Source organism: Colius striatus, chromosome Z, assembly GCF_028858725.1.
Source record: "Colius striatus isolate bColStr4 chromosome Z, bColStr4.1.hap1, whole genome shotgun sequence".
NCBI lineage: Eukaryota > Metazoa > Chordata > Aves > Coliiformes > Coliidae > Colius > Colius striatus.
In genome coordinates this window covers 35,739,469-35,762,020 of record NC_084790.1, presented here as the reverse complement: position 1 = coordinate 35,762,020, position 22,552 = coordinate 35,739,469, and the positions used below count along the sequence as shown (strand labels likewise).

The following is a 22,552-nucleotide window of genomic DNA, read 5'->3' as shown; positions in this document are numbered from 1 at the left end:
AGAAGGCCAAAGTTTGCCCTGCTAAAGTCCAGGGCTGTGATCCTGCTTGGTGTTCTGAACCTACTGCATATGATCCTGAACTCCACCAACTCACAGTCACTGCAGCCAAGGCTGCCCTCAACCTTCACCGCTTCAACCAGACCCTGCTTGTTTGTGAGTACAAGATCCAGTAGTGCTCCTTTCCTAGTTGACACATCCACCATTTGCATCAAGAAGTTATCATGGATGTGCTGAAGGAACCTCCTGGACCGTAGGTGACTAGCTGTGTAGGCCTTCCAGCAGATGTCTGGGTAGTTGAAATCCCCCATGAGAACCCGGGCCTGTGATTTTGAGGCTGCTCCCAGCTGCCTGTAGAAGACCTCATAATTATTATTGTTCTTGCCACTCAGTGCTTTTGCTTATGAAAAGCCAAGACAATGAATCCCAACAGTGAAACACATGGGTTACTGAAACACATCCTGTGCCGGGAAACCCTTCACTGAAACCAGAAGTGTCAGAATCAGATCTGCAGATGACTTAAGTGAAAGGAAGCCAGGATGACTTTGTGTATCTAATGAGCTACCAAGCTGCACTGAAGGCCTAGAGGGGGTTTCCTAGCAGAGGATTGAGTTTTTAGAGACTTAAGCATCAGAAAAGGGATGCGTCTCAGGTGTCTGTGTCTGTATCACTGTTATTTGTCTCCCACTTGATTACTTTCAACTGAGGTAGCTAGACAGAACAACTCAGTAGCTTCTGTCACAGGCTTTATTACTGGCTTTGACTGCTCTAGCAAGGGTCTCTGAAAATGTGCCTCAGTGCTGGGTTTTCTTCGACTTTTAGCATATCCCAAGTAAACAACGACTGAGCATAATATGGAGATTATGGCAGTAGGTCTCCAAAAAACAACTTTTTTTTAGGTGCTCAGTGTGTGGGAGCACAAGCTCCATCCATTTTGCACATTCACAATTTAAATAGTAATTACAAATTCTAAATAATCTCTCCCTGGGCACTAGCTAATCTTCATTAAACATCTAAATACCAGCGACTAAAACTGGGTCAGCTCCTCAGTGGCCCCCGGTGGGAGGAAAGGAAGGGGCCATTGCAGACTGGAGCAGAGGAATGCGGGATCCGGCCTGGCAAGCTGGGAGAAGGGGCTGGTTTGCCCATCCCCCAAGCAGGCAGGAGTGTTTGTTCCTTCGACTGCCGCTCCTCCGACAGCAGAGCTGCGGCGGAAGCTGCGGTGAGTCCTGAGGCCGGCACGTGGGGCATGCACGGCAGCTCGGCACGGGCTGGGGCAAGGACAACAGCAAAGGCGAAGCCAGCTTTTGGAGTTGTGGTCCTCAGTCTCCAGGTCCCTGCCCGGCTGTCCTGGCTGTCCGCCCTCCTGTGAACAGCTTCCTATGTTTTTTTGTCCACTCCATCCCTGTGCACAGAGGTTTTCCCATCACTTCAAGTCTCGTCTCCCATTCTGTTCCCCCATCACATGCTTCTCTCACCCCATCTTTAATCTCCCCACCTCTTTTTTTTCTTTTTACCTCCGTAGAAGCCACAAACCTTTTGTTTCAGAGCCAGGGGAACAGAACTCATCCTCTTCCTGGAGAGGGTGAGAAGAGCCAAAGAACTCTTGTTCTGCAGTTCTGACACAGGCAAAACCCTATGGAAACCAGGCAGGGTTTTCATAACCTATATACATTGTGCCTCCTGCCCCAAACACCTCTTCTGATGACGAAAGGCATCTCCAAAGTCTTTGTTGCTCCACACAACTAAACCCATCTAGCCAAGAAGCTTCACCCTTAATAAACCACAAAACAGACAATCCAAGACAAAGGAACATACTTTCAGAGGAACAGCAAAAAGGCTGGGTGGGCAGCAGGGGACCCTGCCTGTGTGCAGAGGTGAGGGGCCACCGGGTCCTTTTCATCCTCACTGTATCCTACAACTTGCAACAGTGGCTTCAGCCTCCTGTTCAGAAGTGGCAGTCGCTCCTGGATACAGTAAAGCCACTTCATACAAATGCAAGACTGCTGTGCCCATGGAAGGGGGAATCCTTGTGACTGCATGTGCCTCAGATAGTAAGATTATGTGGCTGCTGTTACTAATTGCCTCTGTTCACCATCCACCTTCAGCTATCCAGGCTTGTTAGAACAGCTCTGCAGAAAGGGGACTCTGCTTTGGGGTCAAGGAACACATACCAAGCTCCAACTAGCAGCTGGCCTCACAAGAACTGTGGCACTGGGCAAGCAGCTTGCATAGCCCACAACATATTATCATCCCTCTACTCTGTGTTCCCCCTAAACTGTCCTTCTAAGGCAAAACAAAGGCTATCAGCCAGTCTGCTCTAGAGAGCCTTAGCAGTCCTGAGAGTCCTGCAATCTGTGCCTCAGCAAGGGACTCTGTGTGCATCAGTGATGGCAACCTTCGTTTCCATAGCACTGAGCAGAGCAGCCTCTGCTGTGTGGGAATGACCTTTCAACGCCTACATCCTGTAGCCTAAGGTACCAGGGAGGCCAAGGAGCTCACCAGTGGGTGAAACTATTGGCATACAGGGGCAGCTTTCTATCCCAAGGAGGGAAGCTGAGGAGCAGCTTAGAGAGACGATAGCAAAAAAAAAAAAACCCCAAATCCTTTAGTTTGTAAAACCCTATTTGACCTGCCTGGCTCTGCAAAGCATGAGCATCACAGGGCTTTTCCCAGCCCCAGGACATTGACAGAGCCAAGGCACCATGCCCAGCACTGCTGCAGCTACTCGGTTAAAGGGCAGGCACAGAGCAAAGCACAGAGGGAGCAAAGATTTGGATGGGCTCTGCTTGCTTCCAAGGAGTGAGACAGTATTCCTAAGACAAGCAGCTGGGCTTAGCACCCTGCAAGGAAGACAAGAGAAATTTCTTTCTTACTTAAAAAGAAAAGCTTTATTTTAATACATTAAAAAAATCTATACATTTCTTAGACTAAAATACAGTTTTGCATCAGTATCCTGGCACAATGTCAGTTTATACAGAAAATCTAAGATTAGATCAGCACTGTTAATTTCCCTTCTCTTCCTGCATTCACAGCTTGCAGTATAAAACATTTCAAGTTCTCAAGACAACAACAAACAGTGTCACATTTACTTTTCCTGTTCCCAAAGGAGGTGGCATTCCACTGGAAAAAGGAGCACTTGTTGGTTGATCTTGATTCAATGTACATCACTAAGCCAGTCCAGGGGTTTGATTGCCCTATTAGATATATGAGCGAAAGAGGATGAAAGATTTGTTTCCAGGTGAAGCTTTGACGGACTATGACAATGCAATTACTGTCAAGCCTTTAAAATCCATTTGGAAGATGGGCAGTTGCTATAGTCAGCAACAGGACCCTACTGTTTAGAAACAATTTCGTTCTACAGGTAAAGGATTCCACCTTCTTTCTTGCTCTCGTGAGCTCCAGAGCAAAATAAAAGCAGGGCACAGGGGATGTTGCTGTGAGATGTCTGTGAATTGGAACATGACTTTTCTTAACTACTGTGAAGATCCTGCAGAGTATTTACTACTTGTGAAATCCTGCTCTCCATGGCTCCATCTCACCTCCAGCAGCTGCCTTCTGGCCTGCATTACAAACAAAGCCACCTTTCTGTCTTTCCCTTCTTCACTGCCCCAAGAGACACGTTGTCTGCAGCACTGTTTTTCTAATGAGAGATACTGTTCCTTTCCAGTTCAAGCAGGGAGGGATCCAACCAGTATCAACACTGGAGCACAGACACTGACTTTCATGGGAACTCCCATCTGCACCCAGCTTCTGCTGGGTTTCAGAAGAAATCAGCATCCTGATCTCACACAGCCTCTCTGGAGCCTGTGGGGAGAGGCAGCGTGCCTGAGGCAGCGCAGCCACCTGAGCTGCCAATGCCTTCCATCACGCACCAGAGAGACTACGGCTGCCCTCAAAGCTACTGACAGCAGGCTTGTTCTGCTAAAGTCAGCTGGTACTTTTGCTCTGAATTCCTGAAACTTTGGTTCTAAGGGGAGTGCCACGACTCTTCTATAGAAAAGTACCAAAAGCTTTGACTGCCAAATTCTGGTCAGCGTATTCACAAATGATGACTTGGCTTCAGTGAGACAGGGGAGTAGAATCTGATGGCATTTGCCACTAGGTTTATCCCAGTCCTGTTTTAACAAATCTCTGTCAAATGAACGCCAGGTAGTTTAGCCTCCAAATGGGTATTTTTTAGATGGATTCATGCTACCTATTGTCCCTAGAAATATTTTCATTATCCTAGTGTCTCTGAAGAGCTTTGGCTTGATTGCATCAGCTTGCAAACATCGCAAGACACATCACAGCTCCATCCCAGATCAGAAATTCTGCCCTTTAAACATGACCCACATCACAAGAGATAAGTATTATCTCTTCTTTCATCTCTCTAAATATAACAGAAAAAAACCTCAAACAAATGAAGCACAACAAACCCTTGAGAACAGTATTTGCTACAGAACACAAGAAATACGAGTTTACTAGTCTCTATAATCTGTTGTTATGTGATGGACATAACAGCAGAGATAAAATAGCTGAAAAAGCATTTTAAAATGAAATATTCAGAGTAAACATCCATCACTCCAACAAACAAGCTGAGTGCAAGAGATACTTCAAATAAGTCTTGTTGGTTTTTATTTCAGGAAACATAAGATTTTTTTTTTTTCCCACAGAGATGATGAAATTGGATTTCTGTAGTGATGATGTGACAAACAAGCTGCTCAAGAAACAATGGACTAGTGATGTTTAGATTTAGTCAACAGTATCTGCACAGGCAAAGCCATGATTTTAAAACCAGGGATGCTGTTAAGTATCTACTTTTCAATCTTAAGGGTGTTTCTTAAAATGACTGTGCTATGTCCAATATAGCATGTAATATGCACTCAGAACGAAATGATCACTGGATGGTGATGATAAGCATATGTCTGCTACATGCATTTTACTCTGACTCTATAACATACATTCATAGAATACATCATAACCACTCAGAGCAAATCCCTAAAGTGCATGCCCTGAGGGCACATGGAATGTGTTGTCTCCAACACTGGCTGCTCAATTGCCAGAACACTGATACAGAAAGGGCTCATTTTTGCTTTATATCCCCATTTTGTGCTGAAAGAGTAAGAGCTAGCATCCCCTGCTCCCTCCATGAAAGGGAGCACCGTGAAGCAGGCTAATTGCCTGCTACAAAAAAAGCCCTTTCAGAAAGAAGAAACCACCCTGAGAAGGTGCTGTACAGAAACACAGGGAGAAAGTCTTGGACTAACTCTTGGGTAAGTGGACCTGTGTACTGGGTTAGGCTGGGATGGAGTTGATTTTCATCACAGCAGCCCACATGGTGCTGTGTTGTAGACTTGAAACCAAAACTGTTGCTAACCCAGTATTGGTTTTACCTGCTGCTGAGCAGTGCTTGCACAGGGCCAATGCCTTCTCTCTCACTGCCATTCCAGCAGATTAGGCTAGGGTTGGGCAAAAAGGCGGGAGGGCACACAGCCAGGACAACTGACCTGAACAGACTGAAGAAATACCCTATACCACCGCACTCAACAATAAAACTGGTGTGGGGGCAGTAGGGGCAGGTGCAAAGATGCTGAGCATTCATCTGCTGGTGGGAGACAGTGAGTGATTACCTTTGCATCACTTGGTTGGTCAGTTGTGGTTGTTTTTTTTCCTTAATGAATTGTCCTTTTTTTTTTTTCCCCCCAATGCTTTTTTACTTCCAGTGTTCTCTCTGCTCCTGCTGGAGGACTGAGCAAGAAACAGTGTAGGGGCTTACCTGCCAGCCAGCATCAATCCACCACAACTTCTATCTGGGTTTTCCACTTTAAATTCTGCCTTCAACAATCTGCTTTCCTAATGCCAAAAGTCCTTGAGTTACCATGCCAAGCTAAGGCCACATGTAAAACCCCATCCTGTTTTTGGCAGCTGCGAGCATGAACACAAGCTACTGGAAGGTTGAAGATGCAGTTCTAAGCTGGCCATACCATACGTTTAGTCTAGCTGTAAAGAAGCCCTAACTGGACCTGTAGAGACGATGGACTGCACTCCCAACTGACTACAGCCAGCAAAATGATGGAGTGATCTTATAAAAAAAAATCCCTCTTCAGGACTTCAGCTCAGCACCTACTTCCCTTCTGCTCCCGGCCAGCCCAGGTGACACCCTAAGTTACTGCCTTGGGGAGGTGAGAAGGCATGTACTGAGTAAGATTGGTGGGGTAAAGGGGAGGTGACACGCTGCCACTTGGCATTTCTTTGCTGAAAGAGCAATATAGAAATGAGAGCTAAAAGAATAACAACAAAGAAATTCCCTAGGACTGGAAGAAGCAATATAAAGATGACATGCCACTATGACATCCAAATATGACAGAGTAAAAACAATGTGGAGATAAATCAAACAATTTAAAGAATATTATTTTTTTCCTTTTAAAGTTAGCAGATCGGAGGCTGTGATACAGACAGTCTGCAGACACCAAGTGCCAGGAACCAGCAATCCTGTTGGCTTAAACTTTAAACCCAAATTGTCTAGCCTGAATCTCCAGTACTCAAGAACTACTTGAGTAGTTCAGTAGACTTCTGAACAAGGAGAGAATTTCTCTGTCTCAGCTCTCTGATCTGCTTCTCCTGCAGTGTTACTCCCAGTGCAACGTCAATCTCTGGAGAGCCTAAACCGCTACCCACAAAGCAGTCCATACACTGGCTTTAAACCAGCTGGAAAACATTTAGCCCATCACAACAGGTAGACCCCAGGACCTCTGCTGCCAACAAAGGTTTCACATCTTGAGTGCTCTCCCACTCCACCATCCCCATCAGGGATGGAAAGCAGAGTCTAAACTTGTCCTGAAAAGCTGTCCCTTCAGACAACAGTCTTCTGCTTACCTCCTTGGAAGAGTGCAGCTTTCAGTTTGGCTGCAAGGGAACTTCAAAGGGCTTTCAAAAGCTTTAAGGGCCACTGGGAAGTCTGTGTGTGGGTGGAATGCCTTCTCGGCATGGCTGAAAAGCTCTGCATGCCAGTTGTACACTCAGGAATGGCGCACACACAATTTTATTAAGAACTCTGTAATGATATAGGTTTGTCACTTAAATGTTACAACTACCTATACAAAAGTGTTGCCTGTATCTTTTTAACACCATGTCAATAAAACAAATTTATTTTTAAAACAGGATAAACTGCTATAAAAATGACGCACAGTCAGGTCATACAAAAATACAAAATCTGTTTCCAACCGCAGTCTCAGTCGCAATTACAGAGAAAAGCCCCCACCAAGGACTTCCAGTGAGCAGAGAACACAAACTTGCGCAATTGGTCACAGCAGAAATCTGTTGTCTAAATGAGCAGAATCCACGGATTCCATCAAAGCACCTCCAATAACTTCCACACAAGATGGAAATTAGTTTCTCTGGAAGCAACTGGATCCATGGTAAGTCTCTTTGCCTTGGAATCCAGTTTCTAGGATTCGTTTAAGCCAGTTTTTAAAATTCCCTTGCTAAACCCCCACTGATCTGCACAAACACTGGTGTTCAGTGCCACTGCTGTCTTAAGACACTGGAGCAGGAATGCCTCTGCTCCACTGCTCCAGTGCTGCTTCTAGATAGTCTGGTCTCTGGCGCTGAGAGGCCTTTCCAGTTTGAATCTCTAGGTTGAAACTCTAGTCCAGTTAGCACTTACATGGATGTGCAACTTAGAGCTGCCACACTTAACCCTCCTGATGCCAGTGGAGCTACCAATGATAGTTCACTTAAATGAGTGCCTAAGTGCTGTCAGGACTGGATAATTCTGCCTCCCTGCCTCCCCAGACGCTATCATTTCTGTATGCATTTTTGTTTTCGTACATTTAGTATAGCTTGGGTTCCGTGATATGAAAGAGAAAATCCTTTTAACTAGCTTACCCAAAGGAAACCAAACAAATGTAAGTTATCAAATGACTTCTAGAAGCAGAAGTGAAATATTTTACTATGGCCAAAAGGTAAGAGCACTGGTTAACTACTTGGTATGACTTTTCTGCATCAATTTAAAAGCCTGATCTTCTGAAAGGAAGTATAGATAACTGCTTGCTTATTAAACCTTGACAACACGAGCTGTGCATCTCTCCACCTAGACACACCTATCCACTCAATCACAAACCTTCTGTAGGAAGGCTTTTCTGTTTCAAAAGATTTTTCTTGAATGGAGCGATCAAACTATTGAGGCATGATTTATTTGTACAGAGCTTGTATTTAGTGCAATAAGTTTAAAAATTCTGCTCTGAAATACTAACTTTACATTAACAAAAATAGTTTTCTTAAAAAAATTGTAACAAAAGGAGTATATAGCACAGAGAGATCATGAATTCTTAGCAAATACACTTCTAAGCATTTCCCATTACAATATGCTGAATAATCAAATATTAGCATTCATATCCGGTGAGCTTCCAGACTCAAAAGAAATATAAGTATATAATAATAATAATAGTAATAATAACAATAATAAAGCACGTTCTCTTTTCATTATTCAATAACTTTAGATAACTATTCTGGCAGTTACACTTAAAAGGAAATGTTTCTTTTCCCTTTCCTGTTTCAGTCACCCGCTACAGTACATACAAGTATGGATGAAACAAGTAGTAAGGAATGGTCTCTTCTACCTCTCAGAGCTCTCTGGCAGCAAATGAAATGAAACATACAGTACTTTTTTTTTTTTTCCTACAGCAGTACACTTCTCTTCCCAACCTCAGCATCTTTATAGCTAGTCATGAATTAATCATGAGTATGGCTAAGACTGAGCTTTAATCATCTGTTACTTCGATTCCTCATGTGGAGAATCCACATCCTTTGAAGGACCACTGGAGTGTGAAGGGGGCTACTGAACTCAAGGGACAGGGCAATGGGTACGAAGGGTAAAGCAGGGTAAAAGAGGAAGTTAATTGCATATAAAAATTATCTGTCCCCATTTTGTAGTTGCTGTTTAACAGGAGATGCAAGGGCTCCCATACACCTGAATACCTGAGGAGTTGGTTATTGTGATTATCTGGTACTGATAAACAAAATTGTGCCCCGAGAGGGCTGCAAAGTAAAATGATTGCTTACAAGCCCATTAGAATTAAACAAACTCTCACTGAAACCATCTTTTGAAAAACTAAATTTGAGACTTTTCTTGATTTGAAGGTTTTCCTTACATGTTAACTGTCCTGAATTTAATGCAAATTTAAACAAACTAAAGTAAAACTCTGAGCAGATTAGCAGCATCATGGGAAATCTGCCTCCAAGCCCAATCATCACTTCAGATTATCTTTACAATGGATACCTCCTCCAGGTTGTTAAATATCAAACAGACAAAAACCAACATTTCCATGACCACAATGAATAATCTAAAAAAACGGAACAATGATAAAGCTGCTTGTAAAAGCCACCCGTATGAAAAGAGTACATGTTTCACAAAAATAATTGTTAAAAAAAGTATTAAATCCCTGTTCCTTTTCTCTGATTTTGGCTGTTTATTTTTTTTTAATATATATATATTTTTGTATGTATATATGTATATATATACTGTTTTGGAATGTCAATGGGTTCCAATATGGCTGGCTAGTTTCAAGATGAACTTGCTCCAGAGGCCTGGAAAACAAAGCCATACAGTACAGTCTTAGACAAAGGACAAAGAAAAACTGAGTCAAAGAGGTCAACTGGAAACCATAAAGAAAATAAGTGTGAAAAGCTTCTTGTGCCTTGACACCCAAACAGCAGGTCCTAAATAGTTCCTCATGCCTGCTATTAAAACCTATGTAAAATACAACTGCATTTAGGACTTGTCACTTTTACAACTAACTGTCATGTCTAAAAAATAACTGCATTTCAAGGAGATTGAAGCCAAATAGTAAAGACTTTTTTAAAAGGAAGTTGGGGGGGGCAGGAAGAAACAATTACTCTAGATTTCAGACACACAATTTTGGGACTGCTGGTAGAGAACAGATTTATGAATCTATGCCAGATGTAACAGAGGCCTGTATCAATGCTTTGGGGAAAGGTATCAGAGATTTCATTGAGGCAATTACTTGTCTTGTCCTTGTCAGGAAGTGAGATCCTAGAACTTCAGAATCTATTCAGCTGGAGCTGAACACCCGAAAACAGAAGACCACTTGAGAAAACAGGCTCAAACAGCTCCAGAGGAGACAATCACATGAGCAGCAGAACTGGGAGTAATTCAGCAAGCGAGACTTGGACTGAGCCCCAAGTGCTCAGCATCTTCTCCAGCAGTCCTAGGAAGACTTTCAGCCAGTGCCAGGCTCAAGTGCCTAGAGTCAAGTTCCTAAAAGAACAAGACCACCCTTGACTTGCAAGTACTTTGTTTTCCCTTTTACCAGGTGGGGAAGAGCAGTGAACAATGGTTTCAACATCCTAGCTTCAGGCAATCAAGTACAAAAGTATAATTAGCGGTCTGTGCTTGCACAGATGAGAGTGTAAGTTGTTTGAGTTAGGAGTCAAGACACTAAAATTTTGGACTCAAATTTTTTGTTCTTGCAACTAGAGCATTTCCACACTCAATTCTCTGTCATTCAACAGCAGCTTTTACATCTACAGCGTTTAGAAGCCCAACATTAGTGCCTGTTTGAACAGCTAGAATTACTCCCAGAAGAAACAGTAAATAAGAATTAGTTTTTCAGATGTATAAACACAGCAGCATTTAGGCATAAGCAAAATTAGAGACTGGTATGCTACAATGAAATAGTAAAACACACGAAGCTACACATCTATCCACTCTACAGCAGGAACTCATTCCAGCTTGGCCAAAAAGTGCTCATGCAACATGGCTTCACATACATCATTGAAAAAAGAAAATACTTCTACTGTTAGCATACACATATTTAGATTCTGTGAGGTTAAAAAACTGTCCCCATGGTAAGGAACTGAGTCAGGCCCAAAATACTTGGAGAAAAGTAATGGTGAAATAAAATAAGTTTTCCATCAAGTCATATCGCATGACGACAAGTCATACCTTGCCCAGCCTGGTTCTCCATCATATGCTCTCAGTTCTCCACCTTCCAAACTCAGCCTCCTATCTGTTATCTGTACCATGTATAGCTGTTCCTTATTCCAGGCTACTCAGACATGCAATGCCTTCCTAACAGGCACACTGTAAGTAAAACAGGCTGCAGAAGCATAAATGATGCATTGTTCACTGTCTGTGTTTCTGACAGTGTGAGATGGAAAGAGCACACAAGAGACAAGCAACATAAGTAGTTAGCAATAAAAACAAACTGAGAAAAATGTCATTTGAGCAGGTTGAAAGGAATCACTGTATCCAATTCCTTGGCACTGTATAAAATAATTTGGTGAGAGCTTTAAATGCCTGGTCCTACTTTGCAACAACGGGTGTGCTCAGTAGTGTTCTTCAGGCTCTTAAGTGAACGTAAGATGAACAAAAATTATTCAGCTCAGGGCTGAAAAGAAAATTAACAACAGAACAGCCTGATGAATTCCAGAGTATTCTTATTTTGAGAGTACTCAGCAAGTGAGGCTGTCTGCATACACCACATAGCATGCACTACTAATCCTAATGAGATGATACTGCATTTATTTCATATGACACAGTTCCTTTCATCTTACTTTTACAGGAGATGGTCTCAGCTGTGACAAAAACTCTGCCATCCAGGTGATAGGCAAGCTCACAAACAGAAAAAGCAGAACATCTTGAGTGATACAGAGAACAAAAACTTCTCCTGAAGAAGTGCAGTCAGTAAAGACAAAGAGGGAGAAGAAGTAAAAGTGAAACTCTTGGAGGATCGCCACCTCCTCATCTGCACCTACCATTGGTTTCAGCTCTCTGCCCTCAGCTCCAATTCCCCGGCCAGCTTCTTTCATAGATTTCCTACTATTTTCCACAAACTCCTGAAAAACAGTAAAGAAGTGCAACATGCTTTTTCAGAGCAGGCTTCAAATATCAAGTTTAAAGACAAAACTTCAATATGTGTCAATGCAACTTGCTCCTCCCATTTCTCTTGCTCAAGCTTGTCCACAAAGCATCAGAAAAGCCTGCCTGACAAATAGCCACTTGGGTCTCCCTCATTTAATTCTGCAAGACAAGACAGGCATTTAGACAGCTTTTATATTAACCACACAGCTCTCTTCTTTATGTGGTAGGAAGGTAGAGGGTCGGTTCTCAAAAAACACCTAACCAAACCAACGAAGAGACAGGGTTCCCATTTACTGCATTCTGTCATGTGAACTATGCATAATGTTAGAATTCCATTAAATGGAGGCACTTGGAGATAATTACTTTCAAGGTCTGGTTGATTTCCCTAACTTCCTTCAATTCAAACAAATTTTTTCAGTGGATCACTGTTACCTACTTACAAAGATTAGCAAAGGTACTAATTCAATTCTACGTTGTTGGGGTTCTTTTCTCTGTAAGGCAAGCATTTTATAGCAAATTTCAGCAACTTTACCCGTTGGTGTTCTGTTCCATCGACTGTCAACAAAAGATTAACACATAATGCTTTTATGATTTAGCTGTCCTGTCTTCCAAGACCACGTGCTGCATTTTACTCTTATTCTGTGCTAAAAACCAACTCATCAGCTACTGTTTTATTTATTATATACTATAGTTATGCAGTGCTTTACCAAAAGATTTAATGATAAGTTCTTGGCTTAGTTTTCTAACAAATAGAGAAAAAAAAAAGTTACGGTAAGAAGTCATGAGTCTTCCTCTAGCTTACACATGTGGGTACATTTTACAGGGACATACTCAGTGCTTGGCACTTAAAAACAGTCAAGAAAATTACCAACTGTCGTGGTTTGGCCCAGCTAGCACAGCAGCACCACGACAGTCTCTTGCTCGGTGCCCCCCATTCACCCCCACCCTCGTTAGGATGGCGGACGACCCAGCAAAATGGGAGTAAAAAGATAAGCAAGGTTGTTGTGGATTGAGACAACGGCAGGGAGGGCTCGCTGCCAATCACAGTTCCAGGTAAAACAGACTCCAGCACTTGAATTAGGGAGGAAAGTAGGAAAGTTTATTCTACAAGAAACAGAACGGAATAAAAGCAAAAAGGGAGTAGGATGATGAGAAAATTACAACCAGCACTTTAAGATCTCCCTCCCCCATCCCTCCTTTCTTCCCGGGCCCAGCTCACTGCTCCCAATATCTCTACCTCCTCCGCCCTCAATGGCTCAGGGGGGCAGGGAGTGGGGGATGTGGTCAGTCTCTCACAGATGGGCTCTGCCGCTTCTGTGTTCTCAGATGAGGACAACTCCTGGCATTCTTTCCCCTGCTCCAACATGGGGTTCCTCCCCCGGGACGAACTTCTCTGGTGTGGGTTGTTCCCAACAGCTGCGGCTTCTGCTGATACAGGTTCCCTCACACGGGGGACAGTCCTTGGTGAATATCTCTGGCATGGATTCTTTGCCACGGTTGCAGTTTCTGCAGTTACAGGGTCCCTCTCTCGGGACAAGGCCTCTTCTGGGCATAAGTTTGATGAGCTGCTTTGTCGTGGGTTCCTCCCCACAGTTACAGCTGTGGATATTGCTTCCCTTCCTCAGGACACAGCCTCTTCTGGCCATAGTTTTAATGAAGAAAATCACTGCCCCTGGCTCAGGGTCTGTGATAAAGTGATTTGGTCCCTCCCATGGGACACGGCCTCCTCTGGAGGTAGTCATTGTCCCTGGTCCGGGGCCAGCTTTAGCAACACAAGTCTCTACCCCTGATACAGGCTCATTATCAAAATGAGTCTCTACCGCTGATGTGGGGTCTTTAAAGGAATGAAAATAAATCTCAGCTTCACCAGTTCTCTCCACAGAATGCAGGGGAGTCTCTGCTCCAGCACACCACCTCCTCTCATCACTGACCTTGGAGTCCACATGGTTGTTTCTCTCACCGTTCCTACTCCTTGCACCACCATCAGCCAGAAGGAAAAAAAGAAGGGGCAGAGAAGAAGGAAGAAGATGGAGGAAGAAACCTCCTCTTCTGACTTCTTAAAAAGTGACTGTGGAGGCGTCTAATTGGCTCAGCCCCAGAAATGGGTCTGGCTCAGAGCTGGGGAGAGTTTCAAGCAACTTCTTACAGGAGTCATCTTTACAGCCCCTTCCTCTTAGCAGAAAAGGCTGTCATGTCAAACCATGACACCAACAACAACCAAAGGGCTTGAGAAGCAGAATTTTCATAACCTGCTTTCTAGCTAGAGTGAACAGGGAGTAACATGGAACAAATGAGTACAAACTGAATTGTGCAGAAGGCCTTGACACAGCATCTATGCTCCAGGACAGCACATAAAACCTAGTGTTTCTGTGCATGACGGACAGTCAATTTCTGGTTACTATCTATATGAAAGAAGAATTCCAGTGCAATCACTGTGTGTGAGGTAGAATATTCTGGTATTTTTTCTCTTCCATATCCCAAGAGAGGTCCTTCTTAAGTATAAACCCCTTGCCTTTTGCTTCTTTCTGTTCTGCACTGTATCATTTACAAGAAATGACATTCTAGAGTATAGTTCTGTAAGACTACTGCTCATCCAACAGACATCACAGAGAAGGCAATACCAGCAATGCCAAGAGACAGAACCATCATTACTTATCTGATGCTCATCAGATCACACTGTTTGCTGATCAAGGCATGAACAAGACATCAAGCTAACACAGGAATAAAAATGATATATTAAACTCAGCTAACTAGTTCATACCACTGTCAAAACACTCCTTTTATGGAACCATATTCTTAGAGAACAAGGAGAAACTTACCATGAGAACTTTATCCATGTAGAATTCCCTCCCAGGGCTCCCGTCATTGTATTTTGTATCAATGGCAAAACATAAGAAAAGGACATCAACGACCATTTCATAAATGGAAAGGAAGCAATGAGCAACCAGGAATGCAAAGAGGCAGACAATGATGAGTGGCAGCAGCCAGATGGTGTAATCTCGTTGATAATTCAGCAACATAATCCCGGCCAAACCTGTACTGCAGACAATCAGGACCTAAAGAAGAAAACAGTAGACAACTTTGGTTTGATCTGTTTGGGTTTTTGTTTTGTTTTGTTTTGATGTGGTAAAGACATCTTTACCTCCCAGATTCCCCGTATCCCCAAGTGTAAATTACATTTTATCCATTGGTCCAGCATGGGCAAATCAGAATAGTTTCAAGAATGTCCTTCAACACAAAAGGTATTATTCAGAGCCAATTATATTTTCAACCAGCTGTCATAGTTGTAGTGTTATAGAATATTCCTGTGAAAAAGAACTTTATTCTGTCAATGTTAAAAAACTCAGAACCTGATGCTAGTAATCAACTAACACACAACTAACTGTTGATAGTAATCAACTAACCAACTAATGTGGCCTTTTGCTTGTGAGGAAGGAGGAAGGTAGGCCTTAGGAGGTTGGCATGTTTTTCATTTCCCTGGTGGAAACAACTTCCAAGCTTGTCTTACCTCTGTTTTGTCTCATATAGGGGAAAGTAGGTCAAGAGTTCATGAGGCACTTTCTCTACAGGACTGCACAGTGTGTGACATCCTAATGGATGACTCATCAGGTACTAGTTTGCTCTTTGGGAATAACAAATGGACTTAAAACAACTGTTGTGGCCGCTGAACATTTTTAACGTTTCTAAACCTATGACTATGAATTGCAGCTACACACAAAATTGTAAAATAGGTCAGCCTTATTGTATAATGAAAATGCCACTTTGGACTTCTAATGGAGACAGGCTGGCAGCCTAGTACTATATTTATATGCTGTACTGTTCATTTTAACATTCCTGTCATCTTCTCTAATAATTTGAAAGTCAACTTTTCAGGCAGATGTTTCTTAACATCTTTCAGATGCCTCCCTAAAACCACATTACATAATTTCATGGTCTATATCTTTGTTAAGTGTTTATTTCTTCTCACATCTTATTGACCTAGTTACTGGATTAAAAGCTCTGTCCACTGTATTCCAACTTAATAAAAGCAGAGAAATGTAACAAGGGAGACAGTTCAGTCCAACCACTGTTCAAATGCTCAGGCACAGGTGATTTAAGTGGTTTGGTACTAATTGTTTTAGTAAACAATGCTACAAAAATCTCCAAAGGATAGGAACAGTTCCCTTTATTAAGTTTCCATAGAGTATATCTCCATCAATTGGAGACCCAAAAAGCTGACTGACTACAACAACTATTCCGGTCTCCTTTTAATTCTCGGGGAATAACTTTGTTGCTTAAGCCAGCAATTCTTCATGGCAGGCTTCTGTACTACCTTCCAGTCTGGTTTTGTCATAAATGGCAATCAATGTGGCCATTTTCAACATAAACCTAGAGAGCCCTTACTAAACAGATTTTAGAGGAAATTATTCCTTTCTTTACAATTCTAGGTTTTTAATCACAAAAAATAATTAAAAAATTAGAACTTCGTACCACTTTTCTCTTTGACATCCTGAAAGCAAAATTCATGCAAAAGATGTCATAATATTCAGCTATTCCTTTCTAATTACTTTTACTTAACATAAGCAGACCATCTGTTTATCCTTCCTATCCTGGACAGGAATCCTGTCCTTCTGGATATGATGCAGTTAGATAAGATAAATGATAAAATGCATGCTAAGAAACAGGAATTTTAAGGCATTTTATATTTGAGGTGCAAGCCATTGCTAAGGAAAGCTTGCTACTATGTAAGTCCATAACAAGTGCAGACATACCTTTCCTAGAAAGAGCATAAAATCCCCAACTGTGTTTATGGCAGCCACTCGCAAAGCATTTTCCACTAGAATAATAAAGGCATCCTTTGCTGAGGTGCAGAAGTTGGTGCTGTTGATAGCTGTGGCTGTATACGCATTCTGGGGAAAGGAGACTGAAGAATTATTCATGGAATGATCAGATGTTTCAGAGAGAGACAAGGAAGGAGATGGAGGAGATACAGCTTCTGAGTAAATCATAAAAGTCGTATGATGTTAATGAACAAAGACTCCCTTGAGAGCTGTTGAATCAAGCAGTATGTACCAGCTGACAGGAGACTATACAAGGTTGAGAATTACTATTCTTCCCCTCCCTTGCTCATCATTTATGCATTAACAAGTTTATTCCAAAAAACTAATTAAATGGGTTTTTTTTAATTTCTCTGCAGGAGGAGGTGAGCAGTGGCATAACTACAGCAGTTAAGTAGGCAGAAAAAACGTATTCTAGAAATATGACAGGGTTTGAGAGTCATACAAGTCCACCAGGTGTAACGTCTAGATATTTCACTAGACTGCATTCAAGGTTAGCCAGGACAATTTTCAAGGACTACACTGGGGTTTTTTAAATGCTTTCTTCTCTTTTTGTTTTCTATATTTCCACAAGCAAAGGAAAGAACAATAGTAAAAAAGATATTAGAGAGATATTTATACATGCACTTAATAGCAATAAAACCTCTTTTACAATGGGGTCTGACCAGACACTGTGTCACAGTTTGCAACGTTTTTTCCACTTTGTAGGCGAAGGGGATAATTTGATGATATGTACAGTTTGCAACTGTGTGAACCTTACATAACACCTATAGCTTCAGACTCTTCGTATCAAACGTATTGAAACTCAGATGTAGTTTAACAGAGCTGACACCAGGGGGAACAACTGCAATCACTAAATACATTGTTACTGAGCTGAGCTACCATGTTCACAAAGATAAATGCTACCTAATTTTCATCTTTGCAATGTAAACAAGGACTAATACAGTGATTTACAGTGTAATTTCAGTAACGGAGATAAGACTGAAGTACTCTCATTCAACTTCAGTTTCAAAGTACGATACATTATGTGCCATCCTGAGATTGCATTCTGGTTTTATATATATACATATATAAAATCAGCCCTTACATAAAACTTGAATACTGAAAAATCTTACCTGATTTAAGTAGGTCAGGCACTTTTCTAGACACCAAAGGCAGCAGATGCAGGCTTTAAGCATACAGCGAGCACAAGCATTTTCCTAGGAAAACAGAGAATGCGGGAAAACAAAGACTAAAACTAACAGATCTTCAGAAAACAACATTCCTTTCTCTTTCACTAACTGATACTCAGTTGGGAAACTCAAGCAGTGCGTTGGTCCTTTAAAGACCAAATATTCCAAAACCAGACTTCAAGACTCCCACACAGACTTAATTAAATTAGCTGTAAACACATCAGGCCTTGAGTTTCAGTAAGAAAATGAAATCTATTTCTCTTACTTTTCCTTTGAGTTGTGTATGAATATACATAAGAATCATTCGTGGTATCTTCACTAGTGTGACAATGAAAGACCCCTTTGCTACTGTTCCTAGGTGGTAACAAACAAGGCGATTTACGGATGCTAGAATAGGAGTAAATGGCAAATTCCTTTTCTCCCTGTCAAAAAGAAAAAAAGAATACAGTAGAACGATCAGTATGTATGTAGAATCATCTAGAAGTGCTACAAAAGAAATAATATAAAATAAATATAATATACAAAGGAAATGTATTATCCTTATAATAATTTTAACGGTATATTGTTCACTCCACACTGACAGCCTGTGCAAGTCATAGTTTGGCTCTAATGCAGTTATATAAATAGGAGGAGGAACCAGTAAGGCTAGTCTTACTAGCAGTTGGCTCCTTTTCAGCTACCTCCAACTAGCAGTTTCTGTAAAATGACATCTGATGTTGTGCAATTCAAAACCTTTTCAAAAACAGAGAAACAATGCTAGCATTTTTTTCAGTCGGACTGCTTATTACCTTGCCTTCCTTTTCTCTCCTGTTCTGTTGGAGGTCTTTGTGGAGGCTTTGGAGAGGGTATTACTATTTCTATTTATTCAGTAAATTCTTGCCTCAGATGTTTTGCATTTCTGATTTAGCTAGGAATCAAGTATTAAGCTGTAAAATAAAGCCTTTTATTGCAACATGGCTAGAATATTTTCGATCTATCAGATGAATATTCACTTTCACAGTTTTGAAGCAGCTCCCTCAAACATTTTATTTGTATTTCTTACCAAGGAAGCCTCTGCTATCTCTCTCTCAAAAAACATTTCTATTCAACATTTAAAGAACAGCTCCTCTTCTTTATTAGAAACATGAACATAATAATAAGCATATTAAAGGAACAAGTGCTAACATTCCAAACATGAAATATTTCCCCAGCTTGCAACAGTTACTTTCTTGTGAGTTTAATTAAAAAAAGATACAGTCTTTCCACGAAATTAACATGTGTATAACTTAATCCTAGGATGTTAATAAACAGGTTTACCCGTATTTTCTTCCAATTAACTTTTAGAGCTCAGGTAGAGAAAGCCAAATTCTCACACAATCACATAGACAGTCTGAGCCATACACCCAGGCAAACCAAACATTTCCACCTTTTGAGGTAAATATAACTGAGGCCAGAGACCTAACACAGAACAGCTTGAGGTTTGTTATTGTCCAAGATGAGAGTAATCCATCTGGCTAAGATGAATGAACAGTGAACACATATAAAACATTTATACAGGGATAAATTCACCTCATTTGCTGTGGAGAACTGTGAATATGTAAAATAATGGGGAAGTCCAAATCAATACCCTTCCCATTATTACTAAATCACTTTTCAAATCATAACTGTACCTTAAAATGCAAAAAAATGATAACAATAGGGAGAAATCAGTATTTACTAACTTAAAACAAAGCTCCTCTTTCAGAGTGGTAGCATACAGTTAAAAGAAAAATCATTCACCCTTAGGTGACAGAAAAATACATGAACTTAAAAATGAAGCACATACATTGCTAATCCACCAAGTTCAATGCAAAGTTGTCTTTTCTTCTTCATATTTTCCTAGTTCTTTACTCAATCTAGTTTAACTACTCACAAGATTACATCCCTGTAACATCTCATGTATTTCACTGGTATACTGGAGGACTTTATTATTAATAAAAAGTTAGAAATTCTCTCAGCACAGTAAATTAATTACTTGCGTTTGATACTGTTTAAAGACTAGGAAAGATAAGAAGTCAAATGTAATTCAGATAACAGCCTTAATTAAAAAGACAAACCAATTAGACATTTGTGATGTGTATCATGCACTTGAAAAATATCTGCATGCACTATTTAAAACCTCATTTAAAAAAAAAACAAACCACACTCTTAAATGCACATGGCAAGAACAACATGTGGTTGATGGATAAGATTGAAATTTTTATATCCAATATTATGCATATAAAAGGCTAAAAACACATACCAATACCAGCTAGCTGAACTACATATATATTTAGGGTACTGATTTTTTTTTTCCTTGGGAATAGCAACACTCCAACATCTTGGTTTTCCTTTCTTAAGTAAACCACCATTGCTAAATATCTGCCAACATCCCCTACTTAGGCCACTTTTTATCCTGACAAGTTCTAAGTGTATTTTTTGGAGAGGCTTTGAGAATACCTGAAATAAAATTACTTGTCTAGTTCTTGAACAATGATGTCATGGGGGGTTTTATCAATGTTTGGTTTTTGGGGTGGGGGGGGGAAGGTGAGTTGGTTTGGGTTTTTCTTTCAAGAAATGTGTCATCACATACTAGATCTACGATGACATGCAGAGAAGCATCACACAGTACAGTTTTACAGAACAGATCTTAGTGTATTTACTTCTTTCCCTTACAAAAGTATTGCCATAGTTTTGTGCTACATACCAGAATGTAACACTTTAGATCACTGAAGTAACATTTATTTTCATTAAATACTAAGAAAGCATCTGACACCACTTTTTTTTTCCCTGAAAATAAAATGGGTCCTAAATGGCCAAAAGCAGAACGTCAAGTTTCACTTTTCCAGGAAAGTTTTCAAATATTTGAGAGTAAAACCCCAAAGTCAAGTTTGCAATTTTGAAATCAGTTTCTTACCTCTGTGAAGCAAAATTCTTCTGCCTGAAGATTGGTAAAATTATTCCTTAATAATTAGTATTGCCTCCTTGGACGGCTAGCAGATACATGCATAACAGCCAGATAAAGTAAGCCCTAATACATAATTTAGCATACAAATATAGCAGTGAAATAGGTAGCTTTAATGCATATAGATTTTGTATCACCTTGTACATGATCTGATCAGAAATTGTATGTAAATGATTAATAAGATGTTAAGTAATCTTGTGTAAGAAAAATTAATGGAGCACTGTAAATAAAATGACACTGTTTTACAACTACAATAATCATAGAATTGGAAGGGACTTCTAGAGATGATTTAGTCCAACCCCCTTGCCAAAGCAGGTCCACCTAGATCAGGTCACATAGGAACATGTCCAGGCAGATCTTGAAGACCTCCAAGGAAGGAGACCCCACAACCCCTCTGGGCAGCCTGTGCCACTGCTCCCTCACCTGAACAGTGAAACGGTTTTTTCTTATGTTTAAAAGGAACTTTTTGTGTTCCAGCTTCATCCCATTACCCCTTGTCCTGTTGCTAGATACAACAGAAAAAAGGGATGTCCCAGCTTCCTGACACCCACCCTTTAGGTATTTGTAAATATTAATAAGATCTCTCCTCAGTCTTCTCTAGACTAAGCAGGCCCAATTCCCACAGCCTTTTCTCGTAAGGACGATGCTCCCGTCCCATGATCATCTTGGTGGCCCTGCGCTGGACTCTTTCCAGAAGTTCTCTGTCCCTCTTGAGCTGGGGAGCCCAGAACTGGACACAGTAGTCCAGATGAGGGCTCATCAGGGCAGAGTAGAGAGGGAAGAGAACTTCCTTCAACCTGCTGGCTACATTCTTTGTGTGCACTGGTGTACGGGCAATGTACAGGCTTACTTGAGCAGACAGGTTTCCCATTGTATTTCCAATGTAAGGTGCACCTGGAAGATCAACTGTGATGTTAATAGTTAAAACTGATAAGTTTGTTACAGATTTAAAAAATACTGAAAACAATTTTTATCAATTAGGTGACAGAACAAGTCATCCTGAATGTTGTCACTAAACATATAAAGGAAAACATGGTTATGAGGAGGAGTCAACTTGGTTTCACCAAGGTGAAATCCTGATTGACCTAACTCATAGCCTTCTATGAGTGCATAACCAACTGGCTATAGGAGGACAGAGCAGCAGCTGTCATCTACCTTGACTTCAGCAAGGCTTTTGACACTGTCTCCCAAACCATCCTCATCAGAGAGCTCAGACAGTGTGGGTTGGATGAGTGGACAGTGAGGTGGATCAAAAACTGGCTAAATGACAAAGCCCAGAGGGTGGTGATCAATGGCAAAGAATTGAGTTGGAGGCCTGTGGCCAGTGGAGTTCCACAGGGATCAGTTCTGGGGCCAGTCTTGTTCAATATCTTCGTCAACCACCTGGATGAGGGGACAGAGTGTACTCTCAGCAAGTTGGCTGATGACACCAAACTGGGAGGACTGGCTGATTCCCCAGAAGGCTGTGCTGCCATTCAGCGGGATCTCAACCAGCTTTAGAGTTGGGCAGAGAGGAAACTCATGAGCTTCAACAAGGGCAAGTGCAGAGTCTTGCACCTTGGGGTGAACAACCCCACACACTAGCACAGGTTGGGGCTGACCAGCTCTGCAGAGAGGCCTGGGAGTCCTGGTTGATAATAAACTAAACATAAGCCAGTAACATGCCCTCATGGTCAAGAAGGCCAATGGCATTCTGGGGTGCATCAAGAAGAGTGTGGCCAGCAGGTCAAGGGAGGTT

At 41.4% G+C, this 22,552-nt stretch overlaps 1 protein-coding gene across 2 annotated transcripts in view; it reads right to left on the bottom strand.

Annotated features, from left to right (window-relative positions):
* Positions 1–2,922: 2,922 nt before the first annotated feature.
* Positions 2,923–22,552, bottom strand: part of SLC44A1 (solute carrier family 44 member 1) — a 77,552-nt gene continuing 57,922 nt past the window's right edge. Inside the window, exons 11-16 of one of the 2 annotated variants that reach the window (XM_062018321.1) lie at positions 18,118–18,274; positions 17,796–17,879; positions 16,615–16,752; positions 14,683–14,919; positions 11,758–11,838; positions 2,923–9,567 (exon numbers count right to left, since the gene is read on the bottom strand). In XM_062018321.1, coding sequence (XP_061874305.1) covers positions 9,544–9,567; positions 11,758–11,838; positions 14,683–14,919; positions 16,615–16,752; positions 17,796–17,879; positions 18,118–18,274 — 721 coding nt within the window. In that variant the 3' untranslated portion in view covers positions 2,923–9,543. Of the gene's footprint in view, positions 9,568–11,547; positions 11,839–14,682; positions 14,920–16,614; positions 16,753–17,795; positions 17,880–18,117; positions 18,275–22,552 lie in introns of those variants that run through there. The other variant, XM_062018320.1, reaches the window with a different exon arrangement.